The sequence below is a fragment of the Taudactylus pleione genome, unplaced genomic scaffold, assembly GCF_031769625.1.
Source record: "Taudactylus pleione unplaced genomic scaffold, aTauple2 ptg001086l, whole genome shotgun sequence".
NCBI classification, from domain to species: domain Eukaryota; kingdom Metazoa; phylum Chordata; class Amphibia; order Anura; family Myobatrachidae; genus Taudactylus; species Taudactylus pleione.
The window spans coordinates 2,533,091-2,546,298 of NW_028285487.1; the positions used below are offsets into that span (position 1 = coordinate 2,533,091).

General features: G+C 47.0%; 1 protein-coding gene across 3 annotated transcripts in view; it reads right to left on the bottom strand.

The window, feature by feature from the left end:
* EVA1C (eva-1 homolog C) overlaps positions 1-12,970 on the bottom strand; it is a 103,292-nt gene extending 90,322 nt beyond the window's left edge. For all 3 annotated transcript variants that reach the window (XM_088461658.1, XM_088461657.1, XM_088461656.1), the window contains exon 1: positions 12,524-12,970. In XM_088461658.1, coding sequence (XP_088317784.1) covers positions 12,524-12,632 — 109 coding nt within the window. In that variant the 5' untranslated portion in view covers positions 12,633-12,970. The remainder of the gene's footprint in view (positions 1-12,523) is intronic.
* Positions 12,971-13,208: the final 238 nt, after the last annotated feature.

The window sequence follows — 13,208 nt, forward strand, 5'->3', positions numbered from 1 at the left end:
CACACAGCCTGCAGCTCATTATATACATCTTATACACACAGCCTGCAGGTCATTCTATACACCTTATACACACAGCCTGCAGCTCATTCTATACACCTTATACACACAGCCTGCAGCTCATTCTATACACCTTATACACACAGCCTGCAGGTCATTATATACACCTTATACACACAGCCTGCAGGTCATTATATACACCTTATACACACAGCCTGCAGGTCATTATATACACCTTATACACACAGCCTGCAGCTCATTCTATGCACCTTATACACACAGCCTGCAGGTCATTCTATACACCTTATACACACAGCCTACAGCTCATTATATACACCTTATACACAGCCTGCAGCTCATTATATACACTTTATACACACAGCCTGCAGGTCATTATATACACCTTATACACACAGCCTGCAGCTCATTCTATACAACTTATACACACAGCCTGCAGGACATTATATACACCTTATACACACAGCCTGCAGCTCATTATATACACCTTATATACACAGCCTGCAGGTCATTATATACACCTTATACACACAGCCTGCAGCTCATCATGTACACCTTATACACACAGCCTGCAGATCATTATATACATCTTATACACACAGCCTGCAGCTCATTATATACACCTTATACACACAGCCTGCAGGTGATTATATACACCTTATACACACAGCCTGCAGGTCATTATATACACCTTATACACACAGCCTGCAGGTCATTGTATACACTCTATACACACAGCCTGCAGGTCATTGTATACACTCTATACACACAGCCTGCGGCTCATTCTATCCACCTTATACACACAGCCTGCAGGTCATTCTATACACCTTATACACACATATACACACAGCCTGCGGGTCATTCTATCCACCTTATACACACAGCCTGCGGGTCATTCTATCCACCTTATACACACAGCCTGCAGGTCATTCTATCCATCTTATACACACAGCCTGCAGGTCATTCTATACACCTTATACACACATATACACACAGCCTGCGGGTCATTCTATCCACCTTATACACACAGCCTGCGGGTCATTCTATCCCCCTTATACACACAGCCTTCAGCTCATTCTATCCACCTTATACACACAGCCTGCAGCTCATTCTATACACCTTATACACACAGCCTGCAGCTCATTCTATACACCTTATACACACAGCCTGCAGGTCATTCTATACACCTTATACACACAGCCTGCAGCTCATTCTATCCACCTTATACACACAGCCTGCGGGTCATTATATACACCTTATACACACAGCCTGCAGCTCATTCTATACAACTTATACACACAGCCTGCAGGACATTATATACACCTTATACACACAGCCTGCAGCTCATTATATACACCTTATATACACAGCCTGCAGGTCATTATATACACCTTATACACACAGCCTGCAGGTCATTCTATACACATTGCCTGCAGGTCATTATATACACCTTATACACACAGCCTGCAGCTCATCATGTACACCTTATACACACAGCCTGCAGATCATTATATACATCTTATACACACAGCCTGCAGCTCATTATATACACCTTATACACACAGCCTGCAGGTGATTATATACACCTTATACACACAGCCTGCAGGTCATTATATACACCTTATACACACAGCCTGCAGGTCATTATATACACCTTATACACACAGCCTGCAGGTCATTCTATACACATTGCCTGCAGGTCATTATATACACCTTATACACACAGCCTGCAGGTCATTCTATACACCTTATACACAGCCTGCAGGTCATTCTATACACCTTATATACACAGCCTGCAGCTCATTCTATACACCTTATACACAGAGCCTGCAGCTCATTCTATACACCTTACACACAGCCTGCAGGTCATTATATACACCTTATACACACAGCCTGCAGGTCATTCTATACACCTTACACACACAGCCTGCAGGTCATTCTATACATCTTACACACACAGCCTGCAGGTCATTCTATACACCTTATACACACAGCCTGCAGGTCATTATATACACGTTATACACACAGCCTGCAGCTCATTATATACATCTTATACACACAGCCTGCAGGTCATTCTATACACCTTATACACACAGCCTGCAGCTCATTCTATACACCTTATACACACAGCCTGCAGCTCATTCTATACACCTTATACACACAGCCTGCAGGTCATTATATACACCTTATACACACAGCCTGCAGGTCATTATATACACCTTATACACACAGCCTGCAGCTCATTCTATACACCTTATACACACAGCCTGCAGGTCATTATATTAGGGGTGTGCACCGGCCACTTTTCGTGTTTTGTGTTTTGGTTTTGGATCTGGATCTTTCTTCGTGTTTTGGATCTGGATTGGTTTTGCCAAAACCACCCTTCCGTGTTTTGGGTTCTGGGTTTTGTGTTTTGGATCTGTATTTTTTTTTAAAAAAGCATAAAAACAGCTAAAATCACAGAATTTGTAGGTTTTTCTGCTCCTATGCTATTATTAACCTCAATAACCTTAATTTCCACTCATTTCCAGTCTATTCTCAACACCTCACACCTCACAATAGTGTTTTTATGTCCAAAACGTTGCACCGAGGTAGCTGGATGACTATGCTAAGCCACACGAGTGGGCGGCACAAACACGTGACCCATCTAGGCGTGAAACTGCAGTGGCAGACAGGATGGCAGTTTGAAAAACTAGGCCCCAAACTGTACATAATGCAAAGAAAAAAAAGAGGTGCAAGATGGAATTGTCCTTGGGCCCTCCCACCCACCCTTATGTTGTATAAACAGGACATGCACACTTTAACAAACCAATCATTTCAGCGCCAGGGTCTGCCACACAACTGTGGCTGAAATGATTGGTTCGTTTGGGCCCCCACAAAACAAGCTGGCAATTAATGTGTCCCTGCACAAACTGGCTCTATGGAGGCAAGATGTCATCCTCATCCTCCTCATCCACCGATTCCTCACCCTCTTCAGTGTGTACATCCTCATCCTCACAAAGTATTAACTCGTCCCCACTTGAATCCACCACCACAGGTCCCTCTGTACCTTCTGGAGGCTGGTCTCCCTGGAAGAGCTGATAATTCATTTTGATGAACATCATCTTCTCCACATTCTGTGGAAGCAACCTCCTACGCCTTTCGCTGACAAGGTTCCCGGCTGCACTAAACACTCTTTCGGAGTACACACTGGAGGGGGGGCAACTCAGGTAAAATAGAGCCAGTTTGTACAGGGGCCTCCAAATTGCCTCTTTTTCCTGCCAGTACAGGTATGGACTGTCTGCCATGCCTACTTGGATGCTGTCACCGATGTAATCCTCCACCATTCTGTCAATGGTGACAGTATCATATGCAGTGACAGTAGACATGTCAGAAATTGTTGCCAGGTCCTTCAGTCCGGACCAGATGTCCAAACTTGGTCCTGCCTGCCCTGCATCACCGCCAGCGGGTTGCTTAGGATACCTAAGTTTTTTCCTGGCAGCCCCAGTTGCAGGAGAAAATGAAGAAGGAGCCGTTGACGTGTCACGTTCCGCTTCAGCTGACAGTGTGTTCACCAGCAGGTCTTTGCACCTCTGCAGGCTTGTGTCGGCCGGAAAGAGAGACACCACATAGGCTTTAAACCTAGGATCGAGCACGGTGGCCAAAACGTAGTGGTCTGATTTCAACAGATTGACCACCCTGGAATCCTGGCAAAGCGAATGAAGGGCTTCATCCACAAGTCCCACATGCCGAGCGGAATCGCTCCGTCTTAGCTCCTCCTTCACTTTCTCCAGCAGCTTTTGCAAATGCCTGATGAGGTGAATGACCTGACTCAAGCTGGCAGTGTCTGAACTGACTTCACGTGTGGCAAGTTCGAAGGGCTGGAGAACCTTGCACAACACGGAAATCATTCTCCACTGCGCTTGAGTCAGGTGCATACCCCCTCCTTTGCCTATGTCATAGGTGGATGTATAGGCTTGTATGGCCTTTTGCTGCTCCTCCATCCTCTGAAGCATATAGAGGGTTGAGTTCCACCGCGTCACAACCTCTTGCTTCAGGTGATGGCGGGGCAGGTTCAAGAGTGTTTGCTGGCGCTCCAGTCTTCGGCACGCAGTCGCTGAATGGCGAAAGTGGCCAGAAATTTTTCGGGCCACCCAAAGCGTCTCCTGCACGCCCCTGTCGCTTTTCAGAAAATTCTGCACCACCAAGTTTATTGTGTGAGCAAAACATGGGACGTGCTGGAATTTGCCCAGATGTAATGCCCGCACAATATTGGTGGCGTTGTCAGATATCACAAATCCCCAGGAGAGTCTAAGTGGGGTAAGCCACTGGGCGATGATTTCCCTCAGTTTCTCTAAGAGGTTGTCGGCGGTGTGCCTCTTACTGAAACCGGTGATACACAGCGTAGCCTGCCTTGTAACGAGCTGGCATTTCTGAGATGCTGCTACTGGTGACGCTGCTGCTGTTGCTGCGTAAGGTGATACATCTACCCAGTGGGCTGTCACAGTCATATAGTCCTTAGTCTGCCCTGTTCCACTTGTCCACATGTCCGTGGTTAAGTGGACATTGTGTACAACGGCATTTTTCAGGACACTGAGGACACTTTTTCTGACGTTTCTGTACAGTCTCGGTATCGCCTGCCTAGTGAAGTGGAATCTAGACGGGATTTGGAACCGGGGACACACTACCTCCATCAATTGTCTAAATCCCACTGCACTAATGGCGGATACCGGACGCACGTCTAACACCAACATAGCAGTCAAGGCCTCAGTTATACGTTTTGCTTCAGGATGACTGCTGTCGTACTTCATCCTCCTCGCTAAGGACTGTTGGAGGGTCAATTGTTTAGTAAAAGTAGTGGTGTTCCTACTTCCTCTCTGGGATGATGAACGACTCCCAGCAGCAGCAACAGCAGCAGCGGCAGCAGTAGGCGTAGCAATGCAGGATCCTCCGGAGGAATCCCGGATAGGAGAGTCAGTCATGCCAGTGACATGGCCTGCAGGACTACTTCCGATCCTAACTAAGGAGGAAATTGACGAGGAGGGAGTTGACGGTGTGGTTTGCAGGCGCTTGGATACAACAGGACAACGGGATTTAGGTGTCCCTGGACTGCTTACGGTCTTAGCCAAAGTTTCTGAACTTGACAGTAACTTTTTATGAACGCGCTGCAGGTGCCGTATAAGGGAGGATGTTCCTAGGTGGTTGACGTCCCTACCCCTACTTATTTCACCTTTACATATGGTACATATGGCAAGACAGTTGTTGTCCGGATTTGGATAGAAATATTGCCAGACCAAAGAGGTGGAATGTTTGGTCTTCTGCCCAGGCATGACCGTGATGGGCTTTTTCATCCCACGGACAACAACTGTCTCCCCCGGAGCCTGATTTAAACAAACCACATCACCATCAGAATCCTCCTCGCCAACTTCCTCCTCAGCGCCAGCTACACCAGTATCCTCATCCTGTTGTACTTCAACAGTGACATCTTCAATTTGCATATCAGCAAGTGGACTGTGGGTGCTCCTTTCAGCACTTGCAGGGGGCGTGCAAATGGTGGAAAGAGCCACCTCTTCCCGTCCAGTGCTGGGAAGGTCAGGCATCGCAACCACCACCACACTTGGACTCTCCTTGGGGATTTGTGATATCTTCTTAGAAAGCACAGTTCTTCACTGTGCTTTTGCCAGCTTAACTCTTTTGATTTTTTTAGTGGGAGGAGGGCTTCCATCGTCATGTGAAGCTGAACCACTAGTCATGAACATACTAGGGATCGACCTTAGCCGTTCCTTGCCACTCCGTGTCGTAAATGGCATATTGGCAAGTTTACGTTTCTCTTCAGCTGATTTAAATGTCTTTTTCAAGGTCATTTTCCTGAACTTTGCCATTTGGGATTGTATGTGCCCTCTACTATGACATTGGGCATCGGCCTTGGCAGACGACGTTGATGGCATGTTATCGTCTATGTCATGACTAGTGGCAGCAGCTTCAGCACTAGGAGGAAGTGGTTCTTGATCTTTCTCTATTTTATTTTTATCGGAGAAAGTTTGGTCCTCCATTTATGTTATATCGATTTGATATATACGTGCGGCTAAACACAGAAAATAATTTTTTTTTGGGTTTGGACTGGAGTGTACTTTCGGGGGTTACAGCACCCTTAACGGTCAAGCCAGCCGGCCCTTTACTTATGACACAGGCGCACGCTTGGCACTACTTTGTTGATGCACGTGCGGCTACTGCGCACACAATTCACAAACACAGAAAATAATTTTTTTTTGGTTTGGACTGGAGTGTACTTTCGGGGGTTACAGCACCCTTTAACGGTCAAGCCAGCCGGCCCTTTACTTATGACACAGGCGCACGCTTGGCACTACTTTGTTGATGCACGTGCGGCTACTGCGCACACAATTCACAAACACAGAAAATAATTTTTTTTTGGTTTGGACTGGAGTGTACTTTCGGGGGTTACAGCACCCTTAACGGTCAAGCCAGCCGGCCCTTTACTTATGACACAGGCGCACGCTTGGCACTACTTTGTTGATGCACGTGCGGCTACTGCGCACACAATTCACAAACACAGAAAATAATTTTTTTTTGGTTTGGACTGGAGTGTACTTTCGGGGGTTACAGCACCCTTTAACGGTCAAGCCAGCCGGCCCTTTACTTATGACACAGGCGCACGCTTGGCACTACTTTGTTGATGCACGTGCGGCTACTGCGCACACAATTCACAAACACAGAAAATAATTTTTTTTTTGGTTTGGACTGGAGTGTACTTTGGGGGTTACAGCACCCTTTAACGGTCAAGCCAGCCGGCCCTTTACTTATGACACAGGCGCACGCTTGGCACTACTTTGTTGATGCACGTGCGGCTACTGCGCACACAATTCACAAACACAGAAAATAATTTTTTTTTTGGTTTGGACTGGAGTGTACTTTCGGGGGTTACAGCACCCTTAACGGTCAAGCCAGCCGGCCCTTTACTTATGACACAGGCGCACGCTTGGCACTACTTTGTTGATGCACGTGCGGCTACTGCGCACACAATTCACAAACACAGAAAATAATTTTTTTTTGGTTTGGACTGGAGTGTGCTTTCGGGGGTTACAGCACCCTTCAACGGTCAAGCCAGCCGGCCCTTTACTTATGACACAGGCGCACGCTTGGCACTACTTTGTTGATGCACGTGCGGCTACTGCGCACACAATTCACAAACACAGAAAATAATTTTTTTTTTGGTTTGGACTGGAGTGTACTTTCGGGGGTTACAGCACCCTTAACGGTCAAGCCAGCCGGCCCTTTACTTATGACACAGGCGCACGCTTGGCACTACTTTGTTGATGCACGTGCGGCTACTGCGCACACAATTCACAAACACAGAAAATAATTTTTTTTTGGTTTGGACTGGAGTGTACTTTCGGGGGTTACAGCACCCTTTAACGGTCAAGCCAGCCGGCCCTTTACTTATGACACAGGCGCACGCTTGGCACTACTTTGTTGATGCACGTGCGGCTACTGCGCACACAATTCACAAACACAGAAAATAATTTTTTTTTTGGTTTGGACTGGAGTGTACTTTGGGGGTTACAGCACCCTTTAACGGTCAAGCCAGCCGGCCCTTTACTTATGACACAGGCGCACGCTTGGCACTACTTTGTTGATGCACGTGCGGCTACTGCGCACACAATTCACAAACACAGAAAATAATTTTTTTTTTGGTTTGGACTGGAGTGTACTTTCGGGGGTTACAGCACCCTTAACGGTCAAGCCAGCCGGCCCTTTACTTATGACACAGGTGCACGCTTGGCACTACTTTGTTGATGCACGTGCGGCTACTGCGCACACAATTCACAAACACAGAAAATAATTTTTTTTTTGGTTTGGACTGGAGTGTACTTTCGGGGGTTACAGCACCCTTAACGGTCAAGCCAGCCGGCCCTTTACTTATGACACAGGCGCACGCTTGGCACTACTTTGTTGATGCACGTGCGGCTACTGCGCACACAATTCACAAACACAGAAAATAATTTTTTTTTGGTTTGGACTGGAGTGTACTTTCGGGGGTTACAGCACCCTTTAACGGTCAAGCCAGCCGGCCCTTTACTTATGACACAGGCGCACGCTTGGCACTACTTTGTTGATGCACGTGCGGCTACTGCGCACACAATTCACAAACACAGAAAATATATTATTTTTTTAGCACTTGGGGGGAGCACCCCTGATGGACAGAGCACCCCCTGGACAACACTACAGCACTCCTTTAGGACTGGGACACTGCACAGGACTTTGGAGTGGACACAGCCCCTATGGAGAACTGACTGCACAACACAGTCCAGCCAGCCCCTATGGACTTTGAAGTAGTGGACACAGCCCCTATTAACAACAGCAGCACAGCACAACACAGCCAGCCCCTATGGACTTTGAAGTAGTGGACAACAGCAGCACTACACTACACTACACTACACTACACAGCCCTAACTCCCACCCTCCCTCTTCACTGTCCACAGCCGAGTGAGAAAATGGCGCCGACGCGGGTACCTTATATAGGATCCAAAACCCGCGAGACTCGGAAGGCGGGATGATGACGTTTTGCCTCGATTTCAGATCCGAGTCAGGCGGGAAAAGTCGAGCCTGACTCGGATCGGACTCGGATCGGGGGGGCTCGGGGGGGTTCAGATTTCAGAAATCCGAACCCGCTCACCCCTACATTATATACACCTTATACACACAGCCTGCAGCTCATTCTATACACCTTATACACACAGCCTGCAGGTCATTATATACACGTTATACACACAGCCTGCAGGTCATTATATACACGTTATACACACAGCCTGCAGCTCATTATATACACCTTATACACAGCCTGCAGCTCATTATATACACCTTATACACACAGCCTGCAGGACATTATATACACCTTATACACACAGCCTGCAGGTCATTCTATACACATTGCCTGCAGGTCATTATATACACCTTATACACACAGCCTGCAGCTCATCATGTACACCTTATACACACAGCCTGCAGATCATTATATACATCTTATACACACAGCCTGCAGCTCATTATATACACCTTATACACACAGCCTGCAGGTGATTATATACACCTTATACACACAGCCTGCAGGTCATTATATACACCTTATACACACAGCCTGCAGGTCATTGTATACACTCTATACACACAGCCTGCAGGTCATTGTATACACTCTATACACACAGCCTGCGGCTCATTCTATCCACCTTATACACACAGCCTGCAGGTCATTCTATACACCTTATACACACATATACACACAGCCTGCGGGTCATTCTATCCACCTTATACACACAGCCTGCGGGTCATTCTATCCACCTTATACACACAGCCTGCAGGTCATTCTATCCATCTTATACACACAGCCTGCAGGTCATTCTATACACCTTATACACACATATACACACAGCCTGCGGGTCATTCTATCCACCTTATACACACAGCATGCGGGTCATTCTATCCCCCTTATACACACAGCCTGCAGCTCATTCTATCCACCTTATACACACAGCCTGCAGCTCATTCTATCCACCTTATACACACAGCCTGCAGCTCATTCTATCCACCTTATACACACAGCCTGCGGGTCATTCTATCCACCTTATACACACAGCCTGCGGGTCATTCTATCCACCTTATACACACAGCCTGCGGGTCATTCTATCCACCTTATACACACAGCCTGCGGGTCATTCTATCCACCTTATACACACAGCCTGCGGGTCATTCTATCCACCTTATACACACAGCCTGCGGGTCATTCTATCCACCTTATACACACAGCCTGCGGCTCATTCTATACACCTTATACACACAGCCTGCGGCTCATTCTATACACCTTATACACAGAGCCTGCTGCTCATTCTATACACCTTACACACCGAGCCTGCAGCTCATTCTATACACCTTACACACCCAGCCTGCAGGTCATTCTATACACCTTACACACCCAGCCTGCAGGTCATTCTATACACCTTATACACACAGCCTGCAGGTCATTCTATACACCATATACACACAGCCTGCAGCTCATTCTATACACCTTATACACACAGCCTGCAGGTCATTCTATACACCTTAAACACACAGCCTGCAGCTCATTATATACACCTTATACACACAGCCTGCATCTCATTATATACACCTTATACACACAGCCTGCAGCTCATTATATACACCTTATACACACAGCCTGCAGGACATTATATACACCTTATACACACAGCCTGCAGGTCATTATATACACCTTATACACACAGCCTGCAGCTCATTATATACACCTTATACACACAGCCTGCAGCTCATTATATACACCTTATACACACAGCCTGCAGGACATTATATACACCTTATACACACAGCCTGCAGGACATTATATACACCTTATACACACAGCCTGCAGCTCATTCTATACACCTTATACACACAGCCTGCAGCTCATTCTATACACCTTATACACACAGCCTGCAGCTCATTCTATACACCTTATACACACAGCCTGCAGCTCATTCTATACACCTTATACACACAGCCTGCAGCTCATTCTATACACCTTATACACACAGCCTGCAGGTCATTCTATACACCTTATACACAGCCTGCAGGTCATTCTATACACCTTATATACACAGCCTGCAGCTCATTCTATACACCTTATACACAGAGCCTGCAGCTCATTCTATACACCTTACACACAGCCTGCAGGTCATTCTATACACCTTATACACACAGCCTGCAGGTCATTCTATACACCTTACACACACAGCCTGCAGGTCATTCTATACATCTTACACACACAGCCTGCAGGTCATTCTATACATCTTACACACACAGCCTGCAGGTCATTCTATACACCTTACACACACAGCCTGCAGCTCATTCTATACACCTTACACACACAGCCTGCAGCTCATTCTATACACCTTACACACAGAGCCTGCAGGTCATTCTATACACCTTACACACAGCCTGCAGGTCATTATATACACCTTATACACACAGCCTGCAGGTCATTATATACACCTTACACACACAGCCTGCAGGTCATTATATACACCTTACACACACAGCCTGCAGGTCATTATATACACCTTACACACACAGCCTGCAGCTCATTCTATACACCTTACACACACAGCCTGCAGGTCATTCTATACACCTTACACACACAGCCTGCAGGTGATTATATACACCTTACACACACAGCCTGCAGGTCATTCTATACACCTTACACACACAGCCTGAAAGTAATTTTATACAATATTTTCAATAATTTTGTGGTTCAAACAAAGTTTGTGTACATACATGAAATTAATTTGTTTAATATACACATTATAAATCCTATAGGTCATTTTATACTTTATTTTTAATAATTTTGTGCTTTAAAGAAAGTTTGTGTATATTGAACCATCAAAAAGCAAAGGTTTCACTATCTCAGTCATGCTGAAAATATTCCGTATTTCGGAATATTTGGATATGGGAGACTCAACCGTACGTCTTATATGTATCTTAGTGATTCTCAGGCTGGGTACACACTAGGCGACACGCCAATGTGATGCCTGATGGCACGATATATCGGGCTGGCGGTACACACTGAACGATCCAGAATATGACCGCCCGATATATCGTTCACCTGCACCAGTCACCTTCCTGGTGACGGCAACTGAACAACCCCAATGTCGGTGCATGGGAGCGCACATAGGCCCTGATTCAGAGGCGCTCGCTATTTGTGAGCGCTCACTCTGAATCAGGACGGGACGGTTTTTTTTTCACCGGCCTCCAGGCCGCTCGCTAAGCTGTGGGTGACCACCCACAGCTATAACGGGCGGCCTGGCGATGGTCGCGATTATCGGGCTTGCGACGAGATCCTTGTGGTAGGGTCTCGTCCACCGCAAGCCCCAGTGAACTTCCGGCTCTGATAGAGCCGGAAGCTCACTACCGACATCACTGGTGATGTCAGTAGGGCCGCCCACAAATGCCAGGCGTTCCTTCAGGAACGCCTCCGTTTGTCCAGCCACCCCCCTGCACGCCTACAAAACGGGGCGAGCTGTCAATCACAATTGACAGCTGCCCCATCTTGTAGTGAGTCGCGCAGCGAGTTAAAATTCACTTGCTATAGGGCTCGCGCACGCGCAGTGCACACTGCCCGGCCATCGACCCGCTTGCGAGCACTATGCGCTTGCGAGGGGGTCTGAATCAGGCCCATAGTGAATAATATTGCAGTCTCATTTACAAATATTTAAAAGTTCTCTGCAGAATAATTGATGTGCACATATCTAACTAAACAAATAGCGACACTATTAAATATTATAGTAATTTAAAAATAATCCAATCATATCTGCTTGAAGCACTTCCCAACTATTCGCTATGTTCATAGTAGTTTCCTAGGAGTAAAAACATATTTCCTGCAAAAGCAGAATATTTCACTGACGACAAGCTGAGATGGGAACTTGGCTGTAGTAAGTTGCTAGAGGCACAGAGCCAGTATTACCTGAGAAGTCAGCCAGGGCAGAGACCTCTCTGGTCCAGAGGAGGAGGAAGCAGCATACAAGGCTGGTGCAGATAACCTGTCTCCCTTCATAGCCATCTGCCTGGGTCATGGTGTGGTGATCTCTCCTGGGGAATCACATCTTCTGCCCTATCTCCAGCCTGTCCTGTCTTAGGGACCTGCAGAGACAGGAGTCTGCATAGACAGGGTGACTCAGAGTCCTGCGGGAGTTATTCCACATCCACTGCTGTAAGTCTCAATCCAGGCTTCCCTCACACACCCCCTTCCCAGCTGCTGGGTCTGATCTCACTCCAGGAGGGCAGCCAGGTATTCCATAGGGCAGAGGCTTGCAGGTACCTTGTGACCGGGTGCTTGTTTATCAGTTGCAGTGTCCAGTCTGTGGCTGTGCCATCATCCCTGATCACTGGGAATACACAGAAGTACCCTCCCTGCTCCAGCAGCACGTGGAATGTGTGGCAGCCAGGCATTGCCTCCCACTTGAAGAGTCAATGGAGCTGTCAGACATGAGCAGCTGGCGCCATCTAGTGGCTACCTTCCTAATTGTGCAAAATGTGATCAAATGACCATGGTAATTGCCACTAAGCAGTAAGGTTTTCTATATTTGGCAGGATTGCTATATTTTTCTAGCTGGATTGGATAGCATGCCGGCGCCGCAGATTTACTAAGG